Genomic DNA, 23,741 nt, shown 5'->3' with positions numbered 1-23,741 from the left:
ATTAATTATGTACTTAAGCGTAGATAACGCTGTTATACACTATTATAATTTTATTACTTCTATTACTTTTTCCGTATCGTTATAGGTTTGTTTTAATAGCCAATTTGTCACAATATGTTTACATTCATTTTTACTATATTTAAAGATGTTTAATAATTTGTTTATCCTGTTATATACGATTCCACTGCGGAATTGGTAAAATCTCTGCGCAAATGAGGTCTTAACATTTACTGATTCACAGACTTGGAAGTGTCTTCTTGTGTTGCTGACGCTAATTATTTTTTCATATGATAGAGAGCAATGTTTGCGCAAGACTATTTGTAATATATACAGCTGTCGTACAGTAAGCCTCTCTGCGTCTTCATAAAGTTTTATAGTAGGAAAAAGACGAGGTTTATGCAGCATTACCTTCAATATTAATCTTTGAGCTCTTTCTAGTGTTATCAATTTAGTTTTTGCACAGCCACCCCATGTACTAATACAGTAGGTTAAGACAGATCTTGCTAATGCATCGTATACCAATTTTATAGTTTTCTCGTCTGCGACATTTCGAAGTTGTTTAAAGATATAGACAAGTTTACGCACCCTATGTGAAACAGAATCAATGTGCTTTTCAAATGTTAAATTTGCATCTATTATAACACCTAGATATTTTATGTGTTGTGTTGTGTTAATTTTGGGGCAATTGCAATCTGATATTGGAGGAAAGTTACATTTGTGTGCGCGAATAGAGTAATTATTATTGTACATTTTAGCGCATTTATACATTGAAAAAATAATATATTTAGTTTTATCTTCATTTAAAGTAAGAGAATTACTCATAAGCCAATGAGATACTTTATTAAATCCACTTTGTGCAAGTTCAAATAGTTCTTCCCATGAGTCTGCAAAAAATGTGAGAGTGGTATCATCTGCATATGACGCTATTCTACAATTTCTCAAATTAAGTTGACACAATTCATTTATATAGCAAAGGAACAACGTTGGGCCCATAATGCTACCCTGCGGCACACCAAATTCTATAGGTAAGTCACTACTCACAAAGTTTCCCATTTTAATGCACTGTGTTCTATTTCTAAGGTAGTCAGTTATTAGTTTAAGTGTCGTACCTCTAATACCCAAATTGTTCAGTTTATTAATAACTTTTGTGGCAGAGACCGTATCAAATGCCTTGGCAAGGTCAATAAATATTGTCAAACATTTCTTTTTAGTATCAATTTTATCAACAAGGTAATTTACAAAATCATTGATTGCATCATCTGTAGAAAGTCCTGGTCTAAAACCATATTGTGCTTTTGAGAGTAATTTATATTTTTCTAGAAATTTAACTAATCTTGAATTTACGATTCGCTCAAATACCTTAGATAATGTTGACAATATAGCAATCGGTCTATAGTTATTGACACAACCTCTGTCACCCGCTTTATATATAGGATGGACCACAGCTTTTTTTAAGGCATCCGGAAAATTCCTGAATCGAAGCATCGATTTATTAGATCTGTAATAACAGGAGATACCGTATCAGAAATAGCATATAAAACCTCAGTAGAAATCATATCCCACCCAGGAGAGCAATTACGTTTTAATTGTTTAATAGTAGATTGAACTTCTTCAATATCAGTTGGCAACAGAACAAAGGAGTTTACAGAAGGTTCAGCTTCACAGGCAAAATAAGGGATGGTAGTTGGAATTTTATCTGCTAATTGCTTTCCTATATTTGTGAAATATTTATTAATATTGTTAACTGCAATGTCTGGTCTATTTTCGGTTTTTAGAAGTTCCAGCGGTGGAATTTTAGCAGTGTTAATGTTAGTTATTTTTTTAATAGTAGTCCATAATTTTTTAGAATCATTTTTATACATCATAAGTTGTTCTCTTTCATATTGTTTTTTTATACGTTTTAATAGGTTATTACAAAAATTTCTGTATCTTTTATATGTAACCATTAGTGTATTGTTGTTTGGATTAAATTTTAACCTCTTATGCATCCTATCTCTTGTTCTAATACATCTAAGTATACCTGTAGTTATCCATGGTTTTAGTAGTCTGTTATTTCTAGATGCTAATGTTTTTACTGAATTATTAGCAATCATTGTTGCTAAAATATCAATAAATTTTAAAGTAGCTGTATTTAAGTCTTTTTCTTTGTATATTATGTCAAAATTATAGTTTTTACATTCTGATATAAATTTTTCTACATTAAGTTTAGATTTTATTATGTTATTAGTTGGTTTAGTTTTTGTTACTTTGGTTTCAATACAAAATAAAATGGATAGATGATCTGTGATAGTTGTGTTAAGTGTAAATGTATGCGATTTTAATTTTGTTTTTAATATCACATGATCAAGGCATGTGTTGATCCTTGTTGGAGTATTTATAACGGGAAGAAGACCATGAAATGCTAGAATGTCTAGGTATGATGAAGAGTAAGAATTGATTGTCAATATATCAATATTAATATCTCCAACCAGGATAATATTTTTATAATAGGTCAAAGTTCCGAGTAAGTTATGTAAAGATGCCAAAAAATTTTCCAAGTTACTAAAACTAGGTGGTCTATATATCGCAAGTACAGCAGTATCTTCCCCAATTTTAGCAATTAAACAGTTTGCATCCGATAGATTGGGCTCTTGTACTGTATGAGTCAGGCTAGTTTTTATATACAATACAACCCCATCATTTTGATTGTAATTGTCATTGGTTTTGTACGTATTGTATTCTGGTAATACGGGTAGGTTGGTCACATTCGACAGCCAGCATTCAGATAAAACAACAATATCGCTTTTAAATTTTAGTCTAGTGAGTAGTATAATTATTTCATCAAAATTTCGATTAATACTGCGAATATTTTGTTGCAAAACTGTTAAGAAATTCCTAGGATATATTAGGTGAGAGGTGCATTCTTCAGGACGACATGTTATTGGTACAGTAATATTAAACTGATCAATATCTTCCATCAAATCATCCATGGTATTGAATTTTGTAAACAAGTGAAAAATTATGAGTCATATTCATGAATGTTTGTGAACAAAAATATTTTTTATAGTACCAGTATTTTGTAAAACAGAACAACGTAACATAAACATTGATCAGTTTAAAAAATTGACAAGTGTATGATTTATTTAGCCGAGATAACATAACTACTACGTTATAGAACTTAGATTTGTGTTTTAGATTATAATAATTTTGATAAAAAAAGATTTTTTTATGCAACTTAGAATTGCAAACAAGCTGACGGCTCACCTGATGGAAAGTGGTAACCGTCGCTTATAGACATGAGCAGTACCATGGACATAACAGAGTATAACTGTTTCGCCCATGATACGCCCCATGCGTTGCCATTCCTGAGGACTCAGATGTTATTCCTCTGTACTCTGTAAATTCACGCCATATCCCACCCTTCAAACCGAAACACAACTGCTTTACGGTTGAAACACGAATGGGACAGAGGTACCCAAGCAAACGACTCTTGTACGAAGTCTCCCTCTGGTAAAAGAATTTTCCAAATCAATTCACAACCGGAGTTAAAAGGTAACAAATATTAAAAGAGAAATACATACGAACAATTTCCTTTTTTTGAAGTCGGTTTAAAAGTAAATCTTAATAATACAGCTTAAGGTATACTTTTGCTTATTTATTTGCATCTAGATCAGTCTTAGATTTGACAGTCTTCTGTTTATTCTGTTCAAAGTATTCTTTGAGCTCTGGATCTTTTTCTATGAGAGCCTTGGCTTCCTCTGAATCGATTGCTGGCGCTTCTCCATGATACGTGTCTTCAGTATATAAAACATTCTTCTTTCTCATCGTGCCGTGCAACTGAAAATAAAAAGAGAATTATATTAATTTTTTTTATACCACTGAAGTGGCAATCAAGCCTACGGCCCACCTGACGGTAAGTGGTTACCGTAGCCTATGAACGCCTGCAATACCAGGGGTATTACGCGCGTATTGCCGACCCTGAAGCAGTCTCTTTATCCTCCTTTTGAAGAACCCCATGCTGTAGTCTTTTGGCTGATGTAGTTAAGAGGATTCGGGTTCAGCAATCACATTGAAAATTGGATTCCTGTGACTGTACGCTTCTTGAAATCTCAAATCAGTGGAATCCGCTTGTGGAAAGCCGATAGAGATTTGCGCTCACGGAAATCACGTCGGGGTCACCAGTTTGGCTGAAGTTGTTATGAAGACTCAACGCGGTTTGTGGAGGTGGTACTCGTAAATAACGAGAATAATTCAAGATATAAAATGTAAACTTGTATATTGAATGGACTGCCTAGCACAGAGGTTGTATCGCGAGTGAGTATAAGACGAAACATTCAAGTTACGTTGATTAATTTAGGTCACTTACAAATTAGGGAACGGTGCAAAGTTCGCTTTGAAATTGTGAATAATCACTGTGCAATATTACATGTAGGCACAGTCTCTTGGGAAAATTATATTATACAATGAAATTTCATCAAGAAGTTACAACGTAGATATTGGCAGATACAATAAATGAATTTGGTGATGTTTTAAGGGGAACGCTGCAGTCCATCTTATGCCCTCACTCAGTCGCCTCTTACGACATCCACGATAAAGTAAGGGAGTGGCCGTGGTATTCCATGTCGGGACTAAGCGACCACCTAAGACCTTTTTAAAATTACATGTAATAATATGGAATATTAAAAAATTTAAAAATATTGTCATTCCATCATCATCACCCTACCCTTATTCCAATTATTATTTGGGGCTGACGTAATATGGTTTTATCCATATTTCTAAAGGATTTCGCTTACAGTTTTACGAGCGGCCGCCTGCCTGACGTCAACACTCTTTGGGAATAAATATTGTACATCTACACTATATTATAAAGAGGAAAGATTTCTATTTTTGTATGTATGTATGTTTGTAATGAATAAATTCAAAAACTACTTTGCCGATTTCAAAAATTCTTTCACCATTAGAAAGCTACATTCACCTTGAGTAACATAGGCTATATTTATTGCTAGAAAAGATTAGGGATCTTTACTAAAACTTTAGTAACGTAACTCAAGGTGTACAAAAAATGTTACAAAATATATTTCGTCGCGTGCGCTACGGAGACTATTGGTGATAGAACAAAAGTATGTTCTACAATATTGAAGAAAATATCAGTAACTACAAAAAACTTCTCGACTATTATCGTTATGTCACAATAATCAAGTTTTTACATTTTAAAAGTTGATAGAAATACCGACCAAAATAATTAAACGGACGGGTCGCTAGTGTTAAATATTACATATGAATAAAAATATTGTTATTCCATATCGTAATTAAAAGACAAAAACCTATAAATATTAGTATTGGCTCCTCCTATATTGTATAGTCAATTTAATTATGCACACTTTGTTTGAGCTTTTGTTCAGAGTTATTGGAAAAAATTTGTATTGCAAAGGAGGTCGGTGTTTTATCTAGCAAATTTCCAAATCGGTACACAGCATAACATCGCCTATAATACAATAAACGTCGCATCGCATTATATTAAAGTACGTATTACATTGTTATTTTGATATTACCTACGCCTTTCTTAATATCGGCCGTAATGGGGAATATTCTAATATTGTTGTAGTACATTTGGGATATTAGAAAGCGGCTTATCAAAACCTTTATCTGGAGTATGGCTTTGTATGGATGTGAGACGTGGACATTAACTCAAAAGGAAATGGATAAACTTAGAGCCTCTGAAATGTGGTGCTGGAGAAGGATGGAGAAAATTAGCTGGAGGGATCGAATTAGCAATGAGGAGGTCCTGCTTAGGGTTAAGGAAAAAAGACAAATTATTAGAACTATTGAGGACAGAAGGGGAAAAATGTTGGGACACTTGATACGACACGATGAACTTATGAACATTATAATAGAAGGTAAGATAGAAGGAAGGAGGGAAAGAGGGAGACCGAGACAAAGTTACATCAGGCAGATCAAGGAAGGAGTTGGTGTCGTGTCGTATCAAGAGGTGAAGAGACTCGTTGAAAATCGTAGTGAGTAGCAAGAGCTCCACCGACAAGAGCGCAGCTCTTAAATAGGATAGATAGATAGACAGACATTTGGGATAATTGTATTGTTAAAAGATACATAATACTTGTATCAGCCATTAACTGCCTATTGTTGAACATAGGGATTTTGCTAGTAGTTACCACGCTTGGTAGACTTTGTACAAAAGTAGTTTGCTCAGGTACCTCTGTCCCATTCGTGTTTCTACCGTAACGCAGTTGTGGGATATAGCAGTGAATTTACAGGGCACAGAAAAAATAATACCCGAGTCCTCAGGAGTGGCAACGCATGGAGGGTATCACGGGCGAAACAGTATACTCTGTTATGTCCATGGTACTGCTCATGTCTATAGGCGACGGTTACCACTTTCCATCAGGTGGGCCGTCAGCTTGTTTGCCATTCATAGTTGTATTAAAAAATAAAAGACGAGCTGGCAACTGCAGTTAGGATTTCATGGTATTTACCGAAAGGCGCTACTGCTCATCCCTCTATCATTAAGGTCTCTTATGATATCCACGGGAAGAGAAGAGGTGGTCTATTCTATGCCGAGATCGTACGGCAATATAGTGACAATATTATAAATGAATGCGATCAATCGGAAAGAAAATTTTACTATAAATTCACAATACAAATAACGATCTATCTATATCTAGCAGACACTAAGTTTCTCTTTTTTGTTTTGATGGGTGAAAATGGAACGGTAACCCCGCCTGCGCTAACGGGATACGCTGGCGGAGCACCAGTGAAGGGTGATCGATGAGAATGAAAACAGGCCAGTTAGCCCATCATGATGAATTCATCAGGAATTAACCATGATAGTTTCCAGGGGGAACCGCGAGGAGGTCGACCTGGCTGGGTATATTGCTAGCAATGGGATTCTCAGTCTCCATTGCTAACAATCCCTTTCTCCCGCAGACACTAAGTTGGTACGATATAAAAATGATGTATAATTTTTTTTACTTACTCTATCCCAAAGGCTCATGTTAAAGCCAAAGTTGCAATGGAAGAACTCATGGTGTTTATCATGGAACTCAGCGTCCGGCTGCCAGGGTTGCCACCAATAGGATTTGAAGTTAATACCGGAGTGATCAATGATGCCATGGTAGTAATTATAAATAGCAATGACGTAGAATGGCACTGAAACAAAACAAAACGTCATCGTTAGCTCCAAATCATCATAGTTGACCCTAAAACTTATATAATTGAGTTAAGGATACTTAACCAATTGGGTTAATATAAGTTTTGGGGTCAACGTAATACGTTTTTAACTATATTACCCAAGATTTTAACTTATAGTTTTAGAATCAACCATCTGCCTAATGTCAACTCTCGTTAGAAATGTATTTTTTATAATACAAGGAACAAACATGCATGCGGCTCAATTGATGGTAAGTGACTACCGCTGCCCATAAGCATCCGTAACACCAGAGAAATTGCAGATGTGTTGATGCCCTTTTAAAAAGAAAATATGCTCTTTTCTTGAAGGTTACGATGTTGTCCATGATGTCTACCACCTAGTGTATGGAGGAAGTATAGAGGATAAATGAGAAATAACATATGTGACGTCATTATTTCTTCTTTTCAATTCAATATTCCAAAACTATTTTTTGCTCTGATTGTGGAATGAACTTTACTTTTTTATACCACTAAGGTGACAACTAGCATAAGCCCCACCTGATGGTAAGTGGTTACCGTAGCCTATGAACGCCTGCAATACCAGAGGTATTACGTGTGCGTTGCCGACCCTGACGAAACCTATTACTCCCTTTTTTAAAATGAACTTCTTGTAGAGATCTTACTTAGAATAAAGCTTAAAATAATATGAAATACTTCGAATGAACATAACATTCTCTCAGAAATATCGACATACGTAATAATGTTTGCAGTCATGCTCTAGCTAACAGTTTACCATCTGATGGGTTGTGCGCTTGTTTGTAATGTAAAAAAAAAAAAGAAAAATACAACAAGGATAATCTTCGACTTGCAAACAAAAATCTCTGATTACTTAAGCTTACAGACATTTACACAAACTTTTTTTTCAATGGATAATAATAAAATGGTTACTCCACTCGTGCTATCGGTATACACCGACAGGGCACCAGTGAAGGACGATAGGTGAGGATGAAGCAGATTAGTTAGCCCATCGTGATGAATTCAACAAAAATTGTTCACGATGATTTCCAGGGGGAACCACGTAGAGAACGACCTAATAGGGCATATTGCTAGCAATGGAGCTGCCAAACTCCATTGCCAACAATTGCTTTCTATTGTAGTGGCATCACTAAATTTTCTATACTGTAACAGTTGTCATTTCCCATCAGGTGAGCTATCAGCTTGTTTGCCATTTCGCATGTCATCTAAACTAATAGTATAAACAGGAAAGATTTAATTCTTCATCTTTAATGGATAAACTCAATAAATACTTGACCTATTTTCAAATTTACTTGTCTGTAGAAAGCTACATTAACAGAGATTTATTTAAAAAAAAAGCTGTGCTAATCTGGGGGCAATATTATTGTTCTCAGAAACGTAAAGCAAAGTCGACGTTTCTCGAACATCTATGACGTTCAATTTTTAGAACATGAAAGGGTTGTTCATTTATTTATTTACTTTCTGTACACTGCTATGGGATTATTTAACCATAAAAGAAATTTACTTACACCAATGTGTGGGAATTGTAAATAAAGGTAGACACATAGTAAGCTGAATATGCATGATCTCCACAGGGTGTATAGCGGTAACGGAGAAAACGGTCGGCTGCTTGTACTTATGGTGAAGCTTATGGAATCTCTTGTAGAGCCACGGTGTGTGGTACAGACGGTGGAGTATGTAAGTTGTGTAGTCCTGGAAATGAATGGTGAAATACATAAAAAAATAGGTTAATTTGTAAAACATACCAATACCAATACCAGAGGGAAACTGTACAAAAGTCGATTGCTTGGGTACCTTTGTCCCATTCGTGTTTCAACCGTGAAACAATTGTGTTTGCATAGCTGTGTTTCAGTTTGAAGGGTGGAATATGGCGTGAATTTACTGGGTACAGAGGAACAACACCTGAGTCCTTAGGAATAGCAACGCATGGGGGGTATCATGGGCCAAAACAGTATATTATGTCCATGGTACTGCTCATGTCTATAGGCGACGGTTACCACTTTCCATCAGGTAAGCCGTCAGCTTGCTTGCCATTCTAAGTTGTATAAAAAAAATACAATTTATAGAAATAAAAATTAAATTCTCTCCATTAGTAAGTACATTCCATAAAATGGCTGAAATACACCGACTTAGTGATTTATACAAAGTTTTATTTATATTGCTTCGTTTGTCGATTTGTTATGGTAACAATCCAACATACAATACTCAATATTGTCATATTTTCAAAATGACTTTCCCAATGGCAACGCATAAGGAGTATCATGAGCGATACAATATAATCTATTATGTACATGATACTGCTCATGTCCTTAGGCGACAGTTACCATTTTCTGTCAGGTGGGTCATTAGCTTATTTGCCATACTAAGTTGCAAAAAAAACTGACAGCCGTTACATGGCGGTGGTAGTGATTTTGTCAATCCTATTAATATACATGAAAAGGTTTTGCTGGAAGAAATCTCTTATTAGAGATAAGCTCGCCTTTGTACATTATGTTTATAATGAATTGTGATTAACAGTATAATTTGTGTACAATAAAGAATAAAAAAAGAATACTTCATCAGCTTGAAGAGTCGGTTGCAAGTACCAGAATCACATAAAAGCTTCTTTTTAAACATTGATTTGTTAATTCATAGTCCATTTATGGTTATTCAGAAAAAAAAATGTAAATAGAATGTTTTATATCAGATGGTGTTTACGGAATATTATAATGCTTCAACATGTCTAAATATCATTTTTATATTTAGTTCAATTAATCATAATTTATACCTAATTTGGCAGGATTTCAGTTTCTTATGGTTTATGTTCTAGTAAAAAATTTATTCTTCTGTTCCACGCTCGTTCACACAAGCAAACGTGTTTCTGTGATTATATTTCAGTTATTTAGTAAATTATAAAAATATAATTCATACGATATTGTTCATTCAGAATACTTGTGAGCGTTTTTACAAGAAATAAATGAGAAGGTAAATTCAGCTCCATTCAACAATCCATCAGAACCACGTGTATACACGACGAAACATTATTTAAGTGGACAGATGGATTAAGCAAAAACCATTGCAAAATATAGATTATGAACTCAAAACTGTACCATATGAGAAGACCGTCGATACAATTACCAATACAATTTTTCTACATTCTTAGTAAATAACTGGTACTAAATATAAATATTATGTTGATGCTGATTCTATAAGAAAAAAAAAATACTAAAATAAGGAATACCAGACTATTGAATACTTTGGTAAAGGCTTAAATATGAAACATAAATATATTTTATAATCAGTTCTTAAAAATTCAGAACTTAATGATTACGTAATAAATATTACATTACTTGGAAATTCAGGTTTCACAATATTAAGTATAACTGTATTTATAATATGAAAGGATTACATCACTTCGAAGATAGGATTACCTATGTAATGTAAATGCATTACTGAATCTCGAGCAAGTCAAACAGCCAGCTGAATTGAATAAATATCAATTTAAACGCTTTCAGGCTCCTAGCTGGGAGACTGTAGTTTGATGAGATCTCACTCAGGATTTAACTGAATAGCATGTTTAAATTTTATAATGATAAATCTTTGAATTCTTTTGGGATCAAGATAGGAAGTTGATAATAAAATGTATAAAGTTCGCTGCTAATTCCTACCATTAATAGGAATTTTAAGATGTTTTTTGTAGCGATATTTCTATTTCCTCAGGATATAAACTGTATTTTCCAATGGATATACATATATCGTTTATGTGTGAGTGGGCTACAGACACAAATTAAGTGCTGCGGTGTTTGAAAAATTTGCAAACAGTTTTGAGCATCCTACTTGGGTCATATTTTTCTCTTTCCGCGTCTAGGGAAAGTAACTAAAGTTTTATTTGAGAAATCTGTTCAGAGTACGATAGGACTGGTTCAGGGATATACCTGAAGAAGGTAAAAGCCCTTAAAATAAAATTTAAAAAAAAGAAAAGCTTGTTGTAGTTTGCAGTATCCGGTGAGAGCCCTTGTTAAACTTTTAAAGTAACTCACCGCATATATAAAAATCACGGGGAATTGCAAGAAGAACCACAGCCAGCCGTACTCGTCGAACTGATAGTAGACAGTGGAAGGGTTCCCATTGTAAATGTATGTAGCCAAAAGAGCGGAGAAGCTGCCGGTGATCAGGAGGGAGAAAGTGCCAACTAAAATCTCGTGGCGCTCGAGTTCGGGCGAAAGCCACTTGTTCGGTTGGAGTTTCCATTCGTGGGCCAAATGTCTTCTATTCATGTAGAAGTACCACTGAAAAGAATGTTGTCAAAATTAAATAACCATGAAAAGTTTTATAAAATAATAATAAATATTGTTCAACTTCACTGTGTGGTCCCTGAATAGAATAGTCCGCCTCTTTCTTTCCCGTGGATGTCGTAAGAGGCGACTAAGCATCTTAAGGCTTATTAATAATATGGATTGGTAATTAGTATACATTGACGCTCATCTGTGAGAGCTGTATACACCTTTAATTGATGTGTTCATATGGCCTTAAGCTTGGTAGTGAGGAGTGAAATGTTTTTGTTCAAGTAAACTTAGATTTAAGCATTTTTGAATAATAGTTTTTCACTTTTACTTACTTATAACATTGTATATTGTCTGCTTAATTGTTGTGAGCATATTGTTAGTGTGTTTTTTTATAAATAAATAAATAAATACTTATGATAAATTACAGAATTACTCAGAACGATAGACTTAATAAATTAATGTATGTGACAGTACACATGTATTCGATTATAATTATCATGTTGTGTATAATCCAAAAATGACAAAGAAATAAATGACATAATAATATACGTATATCTATTTGAAACTTTATAGATAACGATTTGTTATTGCAATATTATTACTTAATTGAATATTATATATATATATATATATATATATATATATATATATATATATATATATATATATATATATATATATATATATATATATATATATATATATATATATATATATATATATATATATATATATATATATATATATATATATATAATACTGCATATTGACCTGATATAAATATCTATATCAGATCAATATGCAGTATATATATATATATATATATATATATATGTATGTATGTATACAGTACATATTTCGAATAAACATTAATGTATTCATATTTAAAATATTTTAACGTGACAAGATTTTTGTTTTTGTATTTTTTATATATAGGGTACAATCTATAATTATTTTATTTTTATATCCTGTTGTTGTCTTGTTTTTAATATAAATATACAATAATACTAAACACAAACAGACACGCCGCCAAGCACGAAAACGCCGAAATAACTCTGAGTGAAATTTGTTATACAAATGGTTAGAGCATTTAGTATCAAAAAAAGGTTCCTTCAGGGTCGGCAACGCGCGTAATACCCCTAGTATTGCAGGCGTTCATAGGCTTCGGTAACCGCTTACCATCAGGTTGGCCGTACGCTTGTTTGCCGCCTCAGTGGTATAAAAAAAAAATCTCTTTACTCACATGTAAAAATCCCCCTATTAAGAAATACATGCTCAGGGACACGACATGCGCCCAAATGAAGATCACGCTGAAGTGTTCCATTTTCAAATTCTTCGGTGTCATCAACATGTAGATTTCTTCTGTGGTCAGATTCTTCCCACTCTGCGTGTGCCCCGTGATCTGCTTCAACGCAGTCACTAATATTACTATCCATTCTCCTAAAAAGAAGAGAACATAAATTGTGGAGTTTCTTGATTGCTTACTAAATAATATATAGGGGGAAAGGGATTGTTAGTAATGGGGATGTGATAGCACCATTGCTAGCAATACACTCTATCACGTCAATCTCCACGCGGTTCCCCCTGGAAACCGTCGTGGTTAATTCTTAAGGGATTCGTCATGATGGGCTAACTGACCAGCGTTGGGGGAGGGAGGGATTGTTAGCAATGGAGTTTTACAGACCCATTATTAGCAATATGCCCTATTAGGTCGACCTCCATGTGGTTCCCCCTAGAAACCATCGTGAACAATTCTTGTTGAATTCGTCACGATGGGCTAACTGACCTGCTTCATTCTCACCTATCATCCTTCACTGGTGCCCCGCCAGTGTATACCGATAGCGCGGGTATGGTCACCATTCCATTATCATCCATTAAAAAAAAACTGACCAGCTTTCATCCTCACCTATCATCCCTCTCTGGTATACCACCAGCGTAGACCGTTTTTTTTTTTAATAACATACTTTGGTTGCTTATTTGACTGAAATAAGCTATGTTGCTAAGTACTTGTGTATACAGTGACACGAGTTGTTATCATAATTAATTAATTAATTTCCAAAATAAGAAATCTTAAAGAGGGTTCGTAGCGAGGAACATTCTTGATGGTCACAACTTTCAGGTTTGAGGAATCGACTGGAAAAATGCAAGTAACATGGTGTACCATGGAATAGCAGAAGGTATACGAACTGACAAACTCGGGGAGAAGCGGTTATCACCAATGAGAACTAGTGTCTTCATTACTAGGAATATAGGTATGATGTTGACCTTCACATTTTCTCCTTGAAAAAATATCATAATTAACTCCTAGTGTATTCAATGGATAACTGACCCAACCAGACGGAGACTTTGTACAAAAGTCGTTTGCTTGGACACCTCTATCCCATTCGTGTTTCTACCGTGAAGCAGTTGTGTTTGCATGGCTGTGTTTCGATTTGAAAGGTGGGATGTGGTAGTGAATTTACAGGGTACAGAGCAATAATACCGGAGTCCTTAGAAATGGCAACGCATGGAGAGTATCATGGGTGAAACAGTATACTCTGTTATGTCCATGGTACTGCTCATGTCTACAGACGATGGTTACCACTTTCCATCAGGTGAGCCGTCAGCTTGTTTGACATTCTAAGTTGCATAAAAAAAAAAACTTTAACCTCACAAATCACTCCTCACTGGTCAATGTACTAATATCGCTGGAGGGTTAACATTCCATTTTAAAAAAGGAAGGACTGAAAAAAATTAGAAAAGCAAGTTTTGACTTCAAGTTGAAAATAACAAAAATAATAACAATAGATAAGGACATATAACAAGATAGTGTCAATGAAATAAATTTTAACTGATAACAAATAAGGTGGAGATTTCCACTTCAATAGATATTATAATATTACCAAATACTTATAGGATTAATATAATATAACAACAAATTAAATTATTGTTTATTTATAAATTTAATTTATTAGAAGTTTTGCCCACGTGAAAATAAAAATTAAGTATCCTATGTTTTTTTTTAATGTAATACCGATAGCGCAAGCGGATGTTCTATTCCATTATCATCCATAAAAAAAAAACTTCTTTTGCATTTATAAAATTATTAAGAATAATAACATATATATTTTCATTATTAATATATTTTTTCTTTATTGAATTCTGTCAGACAAAAATAAATATAAGATATGATACTGCGTAACGAGAGTTTAAAGAGGATATTAAAAATATAAAATAAGTTAATGTAATAAAAAAGTAAATAATGTTTTATAAAATAAAAATATCTTAGATTATATTGATAGAGCATCGAGTTTAAAAAATGGATCAACTTTTTGTCAGCTAGTTGTCAAATTAGCTGACATATCTATATTTAATTAATTAATAAATAAAATGACTTATTCGCATTAAAAAGATGCAAAAATGACCCACCTGTTGGAAAGTGGTAACTGTCGTCAATAAACAATAGCAGTATTATGGACATAACAGGGTATACTGTTTCGCCCATGATACCCCCCATGCGTTGCCATTCCTGAGGACTCAGGTGTTATTTCTCTGTACCCTGTAAATTCACTACATTATCCTACCCTTTAAACCGAAACACAGCCATGTAAACACAACTGCTTCACGGTAGAAACACGAATGGGACAGAGGTGCCCAAGCAATCAACTTTTGTACAAAGTCTCCCTCTGGTATAATCAATTAATTTAATATCATTATATCAGCCTTTAACGGTAATATTTACTAACAACTTTTGTACAAAGTTTAATCTTCCAAATTGCTAAACCGAATTTAGTAAAAAAAATTGAAAATATGTGTCATCACATCAACCTTTAATTATGCACTGCTGCACATAAACCTCCCCCTAGAGGTGGGGGGGTTGCCAATAGTTACCACGCTTGGCAGGCGGATTGGCAATCGCAGTTAGGCATTGGAGATGTTTTAAGAGGACGCTGCCCATCCCTCGTCCTCCTTTAGTCGCCTCTTAAAACACCCACAGAAAAAAAAGGGGGGCCTATTCTATGCCGGGACCACACGAGTGTATAGTTTGTTCCAATTCGAGAGATAAAATGGTTTTTATTCCGATAAGAAAATATGACTCCAATAGAGAGCAGTAAAAAGCAAAAAGTCTTTGATATATTAAAAAGTACTTCAAGCAAAACATTTGTGAGATTAACACGTGAGTAAACAATAGAATGATCGATATACGATTGAAAATGAAATTTAAAAAATCATTATTTTTTTTTTATACAACTTAGAATTGCAAACAAGCTGACGGTCCACCTGATGTAAAGTAGTAACCGTCGCCTATATACATGAGCAGTACCATGGACATAACAGAGTATACTGTTTCGCCCATGATACCCCCAATGCGTTGCCATTCCTGAGGACTCAGGTGTTATTTCTCTGTACCCTGTAAATTCACGCCATATCCCACCCTTCAAACCGAAACACAGTCATGTAAACACAACTGCTTCACGGTAGAAACACGAATGGGACAGAGGTGTCCAAGCAATCAACTTTTGTACAAAGTCTCCCTCTGGTATAATCAATTAATTTAATATCATTATATCAGCCTTTAACGGTAATATTTACTACTTTCCTTGGTATTGTTAGTATTGTTAATTACATATTGGTATTGTTGTTAATGATGTTACCAATCGAATATGTATTCGACATAGCAACTGTTTTATTAGATAAATGATTTTTATAATCGCATCGATGATTTCGTAATTTGCTGGATTAGTTTGCACCTGCTCGTGATCTTTCTATATCGTATTATCAAATGACGTTGATGTCTATAATCTAATCAGTGAGCGAACATAGAATTGGCTACTAAATTGTTACTAATTGACATGTTGACTGCTAAAATTAAATTTAGTAAGATGTAAAATTGTCACAGACTATTGACTTATTACTAAATTGCGTACTGGATATATTTTTCGTATATTTTTTTTTTTTTATATAACTTATAATAGCAAACAAGCTGATGGAAAGATGAAAAGTGGTAACCGTCGCCTATAGACATTAACAGTGCCATGGTCATAACATCATGGTTTGCCATTCTTGAGGACTAATGTTATATATATATATATATATATATATATATATATATATATATATATATATATATATATATATATATATACATTATATACATATATTACACATACATTATATATATATATATGCCTCTGTACCCTATAATTTCATTGCCATATTCCACCCTTCCATGGCTGTATGTTTCCAGCATAGTACAGGCCACTCCTTCCTTTCCCGTGGGCGTATGACTTTTTCTAAACGATACTTCTAAACAGCAAGTTTGTACTTGTATCTAGTGTGAAAAATATTTAGATTGCTATTTTTATGTAACGTTTTTATTCAATTCTATTGAAGGATATCGTAAAATCTTACCTCTCAATGTGGCACCAAATGTAAAAACTGCCAATGTAGCGATAAATGTACTTATGAATTCAGGTAAACGTTCAAAGAATTTCTCTAATGGTTCCGCGTAGCTTTCAATCCATCGGACGCCATCCGCCAACGGGTCCCAATATTTTGGTCTCTCCGGGGCATCGTCTTTAGAAGTGCCTTCCCCATTTTGGCTGTCTTGTCCAGCTTGCCGCTTCCTTATTTCCACTGTCATACTAAAATAAACAAAGTTTTTATTAGAGGTAATGAAAACTTTTGCAAATAAATAATCATTTGGCAAGAAAGAACAATGTATAAAATGTTTTTTTTTCCATTTGAATTCATATTTTTTTCTTATAAACGAAACTTTTGTCTAAGAAACACAATAACTGAGTTTCTTGCCCGTTCTTGTCAGCTGAAATTGTTTTCTGAACTAGGTGGTAGATTAATAAAAAAAACTATTCAAAAATGCTTAAAACCGAGTTTACTTCAATAAAAATATATAATATAGGTATATTATATGTTTGTATGGTATTCATATAATTATTTACATATGTTTTTTTTTTAACATGAGTAGTTTTAGTTCGAGTAGCATAATATATAGTTGTTGCGCCAAATAGCTACCTTCTCTTACTTTTTTCTTTTACCCAAAGGTTGTCTGGAAGAGATTGATTTAGCGATAAAACCCACTTTTATACTTCATATATGTATGTATTCTTTAATTATTTGCAAAAAAGAGTAAATAAATATATCATATATATAAATAAATAATAATAAATAAACTTTGATATGAACACTTTTAGGTTAGAAACATAAGTACCTAATACCTTTCACACTGCAACTTACCGAAACGTGACAATAATACAAGAATTTTCAAAATATTTGATTGATTATTCGAAATTATATTGTGTACTAAATTGTTAATTTTAGTAATAAAGGTACTTTTTTATAATTAATACTGTCAATTGCAAAATAATCATCAGAATCAGGTCAGATTTGGTGACATAACTGCATGACACCCTATTAATAATATAAATCTAAAACTTTGTAAGGAAAGATGCGATATTTGTTACACTTTTACACAAAAATTACTGAAACAGACTTGAATAAAATCTGATACACGGGTAGATTTATCTTAACACACAGACTTTATATATAAATTCATTCGAGCACAGCCGCAGGACACAGATAGCATACAAATAAAAATACTTGACAACACACTGATAAGATTTCTTTTCTCTTGCTGCCAATTAGCAACAAGTATGTATTGCTCTGTAAAACAAACGATTCCAAAGTTAATGCACTGACGAATGACGAGATGTACCGTAGATACTTCACAATGACTTGTTTTTTAGATACCCACATTATAAATATTGTGCGTTCACGTATTATAGAATATATAGGCTACATATTCAATTTCCCTTAGTGTCGTAAGAGGCGCCTAAAGAATGGTCAATAGACAGACAGCAGTGTCTCTTTTAAAATATCATCAAAGCCTTACTGCGGTTGCCAACCCGCTTACCGAGCGTGGCAACTACTGTTGATAGGGGGAGGTCTATGTTCAACAGTGGGCAGTGAATGGCTGATATCATGACGATGATATTATAAATTTTTCTTGGCAACAAGCAATTTTTTGCTCTAATAAAAAACCAGTAGTGTTTTTTTTTGATAGGTGAAAATGGTATAGTAACCCCGCCTGCGTTTAAATTTTCATGAATTAAATAAGTTCTAAATATCTATCTAGTCTTACTATTAGAGGAGGCAAATTCAATTCTATCTAGATATAAAAAAAATATATGTGAAAACAGTAATATAACGCGAACACAGATAGTATTATTCAATTAATATAGGTATATAGTTAGACAAAATATTATGATTGATTGTAATCACAGACCATTTTTTTTTCTTTGATGGATGAAAATGGTATGGTGACCCCACCTGCGCTAACGGGATACGCTGGCGGAGCACCAGTGAAGGGTGATAGATGAGAATGAAAACAGGCCAGTTAGCCCATCATGATGAATTCATCAGGAATTAACCATGATAGTTTCCAGGGAGAACCGCAAGGAGGTCGACCTGGTTTGGTATATTGCTAGCAATGGGATTGTTAGTCTCCATTACTAACAATCCCTTTCCCCTCAACCGGTAGTTTTATTCGGGCCGAAATTAAAATGAAGTCAAACACGGGAGTAAATCCTGTCAGTTGCAAAAATAAATGTAAATATCGATTCAGGTAAAGAGACGTAAACATAGTAACAAAAAAAATAAGACGAATTGAGAATCACCTTCTTTTGCAAGTCGTCTAAAATGAAGGACATAAAATGTAGTCAAGGTTACCAGATGCGATATATATATTTTTTATTTTTACACAAATTTTAAATAATTTTTACTCCAGAATGATACAATTTCCTTTATTTTTACCCAATCACAAATTTATATCGGTTCTCCCTTATATTTCCCATGCTACCACTATAAAAAACTTCCTTCTCCACACCTGACTTCATCATCTCACATTGCTACCTTCATGGGTATAATCAAATGGTTATAAGTATCAAAACTGTCATAAAAAATAACCTATGTCTATTTACGTCACATTCCTATTTCTCCAAAATTTCGCGACTACGTAAATTTTTAGGTAAAATAGAAACAAAATAACACCCGATCTGGCAACACTGAATGTACTATTAGTATAATAAAAGCCAAACTTTGTTGCGATTGGAGCATGAATGAATAGATGTTTATTACTTTATCACACAAAAACTACTAAATGGATTATGATGAAATTTGGTATACAGGTACATTGATTTACGCGGATAAAACCGAGGGATACAGCTAGTAGTTAAATAAAAATTTGTGGAAGCAGTATAACTGTTTTCTAACTGGTAAAATAACACTCTTCTTCGAAACCCCCAGTATCCTAACTACTTAAGAAGTAAATTCCAGTATCTTTTTAAAACTCATGATCGTAACCTTCGTTCCAATAACACTCTCCAATTATCTTTCCCCTCTCACCGTACTGATTACGCTTCAAACTCTTCTCTCCTACATTCTTCACGACTCTGGAACGCGCTTCCTGATGCCATTAAGAGACTACCGACTAAACCGTCTTTCAAAAAATGCGTTCACGCTCACTTTTTTACTTTATCCGAGCAATAAGTGCTTTATATTATTCCCAAATTCGTGTATAATATAGTATATATCATATATGTGTAATTATATTTGTTATTCATATACATTTATTCGTTTATATATGTAATTTTAGTATGTATGTATATCAATAATTACTAGTACCGCATTCGAGTATTCTGACACTTCCCTATGGTTGACTGGGAGAGAACGCTTTTAGCATTAAATCCGCCATGTACACATATTTGTGGTAATAAATAAATAAATAAAGGCGAATTCAATTATGTTAAATTCACATAAAATTTTTAGTTATTACCATTGGTTATCGTTTATATGTATTTGAAGTTTTAATCTTGTACCTGTGGACAGAATTCCATGAATTCTTCGAAAACGTTTTTCATTTTAGAAAATGGCTCAGACAAAACCTTTGCTAGAACGAATATGGAAATTTGTAATATTGGCGAGAGCAATTCTGGTTGTTTGATCTCCTACGTATGTAAATACAGGGCTCGCAAACTCTAAATTGCTGTTAAACTTTGGCATTACTCGCTGTGTTATAAAATTCTTATATTATTATTATTATGTTTATTTATTATTTTTACTAGCTTTTATTCGTGGGATATATCCATTGATCGACTTCAGGTCAAATCAAATCCAGGTCGTTTAAATCAAACTAATTTCTTTATTAATCGCCCAGGAATTTTTTATGGTCAATGCTCAGAAATTTGTGGGGCAAACCATAGTTTTATACCTATTGTTATTGAAAGAATTTCAATAAAAAAATTTATTAATTGAACTAATAATTATTCTTCATTAGATGACTGAAAGCAAGTATTGGTCTCTTAAACCACTTTATAGTAAATTAGCAATTACTTCTAATGAACATAGCCATAGATTTACTAATGCAGATAAACAAGTGAACTTGGTCTGATTGAATTAAATTTTTGAAAATTTCAAACTAAATAAATACGAGTACTTAAATCTTGCGACAAGCTTTTATATCGTATAAATTGTATACATACGTTATAAGTTCATGATAAAACTTTTAAAGAATAAGTATATTTTATTCTTTTTAACGCATTTGATTAAAAGCTTTTAAAAAAGTTCGTTTTTACTTTTAATTTATTCTGACAATATGTCCAACTAGATGGAGTGACGACCTGAAATGCGTTGCAGGAAGTCAGTGGATGCAGGTGGCTCAGGACCGTTCTTTATGGCAATCTATGGGGGAGGCTTATGCCCAGCAGTGGACGGATATGTATACGGATATGTTTATCTGAGTATCAAGCAGTTATTGCACTTAATCGAAGTACTTTCCAAAGTCGTATTCATGAAAGTCGCGGTTAAAATCTGATATACGTTTTAACTTGATATCTTATTTAAAAATGACTTACTTAATTAGTTTTCTGATTTCCATAACCCACACATATCAAGTTGCAAGCTAAGTATATATACAAATCTACGAATAATACAAACAATAAAAATTTAATAAATGTACATTTTTTTAAAGCTATGCACCGCCATTTATTCTCTTTGTTTATCGTAACGGTTGACTGGTAGAGAATGCCATCAGGCATTAAGTCCGCCCTGTAGACATACTCTAATGTGTGCAAAAGTATAAATAAATATATAAATAAATTATCAAAATGACAGTGAAACTGATATCAAAATCCGGCTAAGTACATGGTTTGAAAAAAGTAACCGGTGATACAGTCGCGGTCACCGACTTCATAATATTTAAAGGTCATATTATATCACAATATAACTTTATCTATTGTTATTATTGTCACAGTTTTGTCTTCTATCTACATGATAATTGTATTTATTATAAAATAAACATAATTATCGAATACTATTTTCTCTATATTAAAAATTTAACAATTTATTTATTTATTTATCAGTACTTGTATATGTACAGGGCAGACTTAATGCCTGACGGATGAACCTTAGAGAAGTGTCAGAACACTTGAATTCGGTACTAGTAACAATTGATATTTTAAAGTTTAAAATTTAAATAAATAAACAAAATATGTATATATATATTCTTTATTGGACTTGTAAATTATATTGTTAATGCATTTATAAATATTGCGAGCAAGAGTGGACTTATCTCTGACAGAGATCTCTTCCAGTCAATCCATTACAGTTAGAAAGCATATTGTTAGCGGGCAGCTGAAGTGCTACAACTATTAATATTTAGTGTACATGTATGTGTGTGTATATATATATACATGTATGTGTGTATATATATATATATATATATATATATATATATATATATATATATATATATATATATATATATATACAATGTGTGTATATGAGATATTTGTATGAAAATTTTTAAGAGGCAACAGAAACCAATAATAAGTTTTTAGAATGTTTATCTGTCTGTCTGCATGGCTATTATAGTATACTCGTACATACTAATACTACTCGACCAAATTGGATGTGGTTTTACAGTTATATTTCTGGAAATCTTACCTTAAAGTCTGGTTTATGTTTTACATTGGTATATACGTACTTTTTTTTTTATGGGTGAAAATGGTAAGGTAACCCCGCCTGCGCTAACGGGATACGCTGGCGGAGCACCAGTGAAGAGTAATAGATGAGAATGAAAACAGGCCAGTTAGCCCATCATGATGAATTCATCAGGAATTAACCATGATAGTTTCCAGGGGGAACCGCGAGGAGGTCGACCTGGTTGGGTATATTGGCAGCAATGGGATTCTCAGTCTCCATTACTAACAATCCCTTCCCCCCCATATATGTGTATTGGTACTATACCTATATGTTTATATTGTATGAATCCATATGAAAGTGATGTAACAAATAAATATATGAAAAAGAGAATAAATTAGAACACTCACGTCTATTTTTCACCAATTAAAGAAGCCAATTGATTATTTTCGACTCGTGCGAAATCACCAGATAAGGTAGGTATGATTGTATGTTAATATTTATATTATCAACTGGCTCGTCCGCGAATCCGTCTGCATGGTTCAGTTAACATACTTACCTAATGATTTAGATTATATATATTATTATATGATTTTGATATCCAAGGCACGTAAGTAAGTAAGGCACGAAGAAGAATTAATTACGATAGTTTCCAAGGAGAGCTGCATATTGAATATGCAGTTATTACATGCAGTATATATATATATATATATATATATATATATATATATATATATATATATATATATATATTCTTTACCTATTTATATATTTTATTATACCAGAGGGAGACTTTGTACAAAAGACGATTGCTTGGGTACCTCTGTCCCATTCGTGTTTAAACCGTAAAGCAGTTGCATGGCTGTGTTTCGGTTTGAAGGGTGTGAATTAACCATGATAGTTTCTAGGGGAAACCGCGAGGAGGTCGACCTGGTTGGGTATATTGCTAGCAATCCCTTTCCCCCAATGTGAAGTTATTGTAGTTGAGCATAGGTTTTAGGCAAACCAAAGCAAAGGTCATATTTTTAAAAGGAATATATATATATGTAATAACAACATTTTTTATATCACGACGGTGGCATACAAGCATACGACCTGTTTGATGGCGAATGGTTACTGTAACCTAGGGATGCCTGCAACACTAGAGGTGTCACGTGCGCGTTGAAGACATTTAAAAAACTTCACCAAAGCGAAAAAAAATAATACCAGAAATTAGCTAAAGACGACAACTGTAAAGAATTAGTCCTTTTGCCTTCCCTGATGATGGGGAAAACCATAGATTTAGTACGTACTACAGGGAAACAGAACAAATTAAAGGGAAAACAGAACCAAATAAAAGAGGAA

General features: G+C 33.4%; 1 protein-coding gene across 2 annotated transcripts; it reads right to left on the bottom strand.

The window, feature by feature from the left end:
* Window positions 1-3,428: 3,428 nt before the first annotated feature.
* Window positions 3,429-22,932, bottom strand: LOC113514180 (uncharacterized). 2 transcript variants are annotated; one of them, XM_052897566.1, is made up of 7 exons: window positions 22,808-22,932; window positions 16,815-17,047; window positions 12,667-12,863; window positions 11,178-11,426; window positions 8,667-8,850; window positions 6,971-7,143; window positions 3,429-3,816 (listed from the first exon to the last, which is right to left on the bottom strand). In XM_052897566.1, the coding sequence occupies exons 2-7, from the start codon at window positions 17,044-17,046 to the stop codon at window positions 3,631-3,633; spliced, it is 1,221 nt and encodes a 406-aa protein (XP_052753526.1). In that variant the 5' UTR covers window position 17,047; window positions 22,808-22,932; the 3' UTR covers window positions 3,429-3,630. The 2 variants fall into 2 exon arrangements, with proteins under 2 accessions (XP_052753526.1, XP_052753525.1); XM_052897565.1 differs by lacking the exon at window positions 22,808-22,932 and adding an exon at window positions 21,332-21,369.
* Between the last annotated feature and the right edge of the window lie 809 nt (window positions 22,933-23,741).

The sequence above is a fragment of the Galleria mellonella genome, unplaced genomic scaffold, assembly GCF_026898425.1.
Source record: "Galleria mellonella isolate WM207_F2 unplaced genomic scaffold, CSIRO_AGI_GalMel_v1 utg37, whole genome shotgun sequence".
NCBI classification, from domain to species: domain Eukaryota; kingdom Metazoa; phylum Arthropoda; class Insecta; order Lepidoptera; family Pyralidae; genus Galleria; species Galleria mellonella.
The sequence above is the reverse complement of the archived record's forward strand: the minus strand, read 5'-3'. Positions and strand labels throughout refer to the sequence as shown.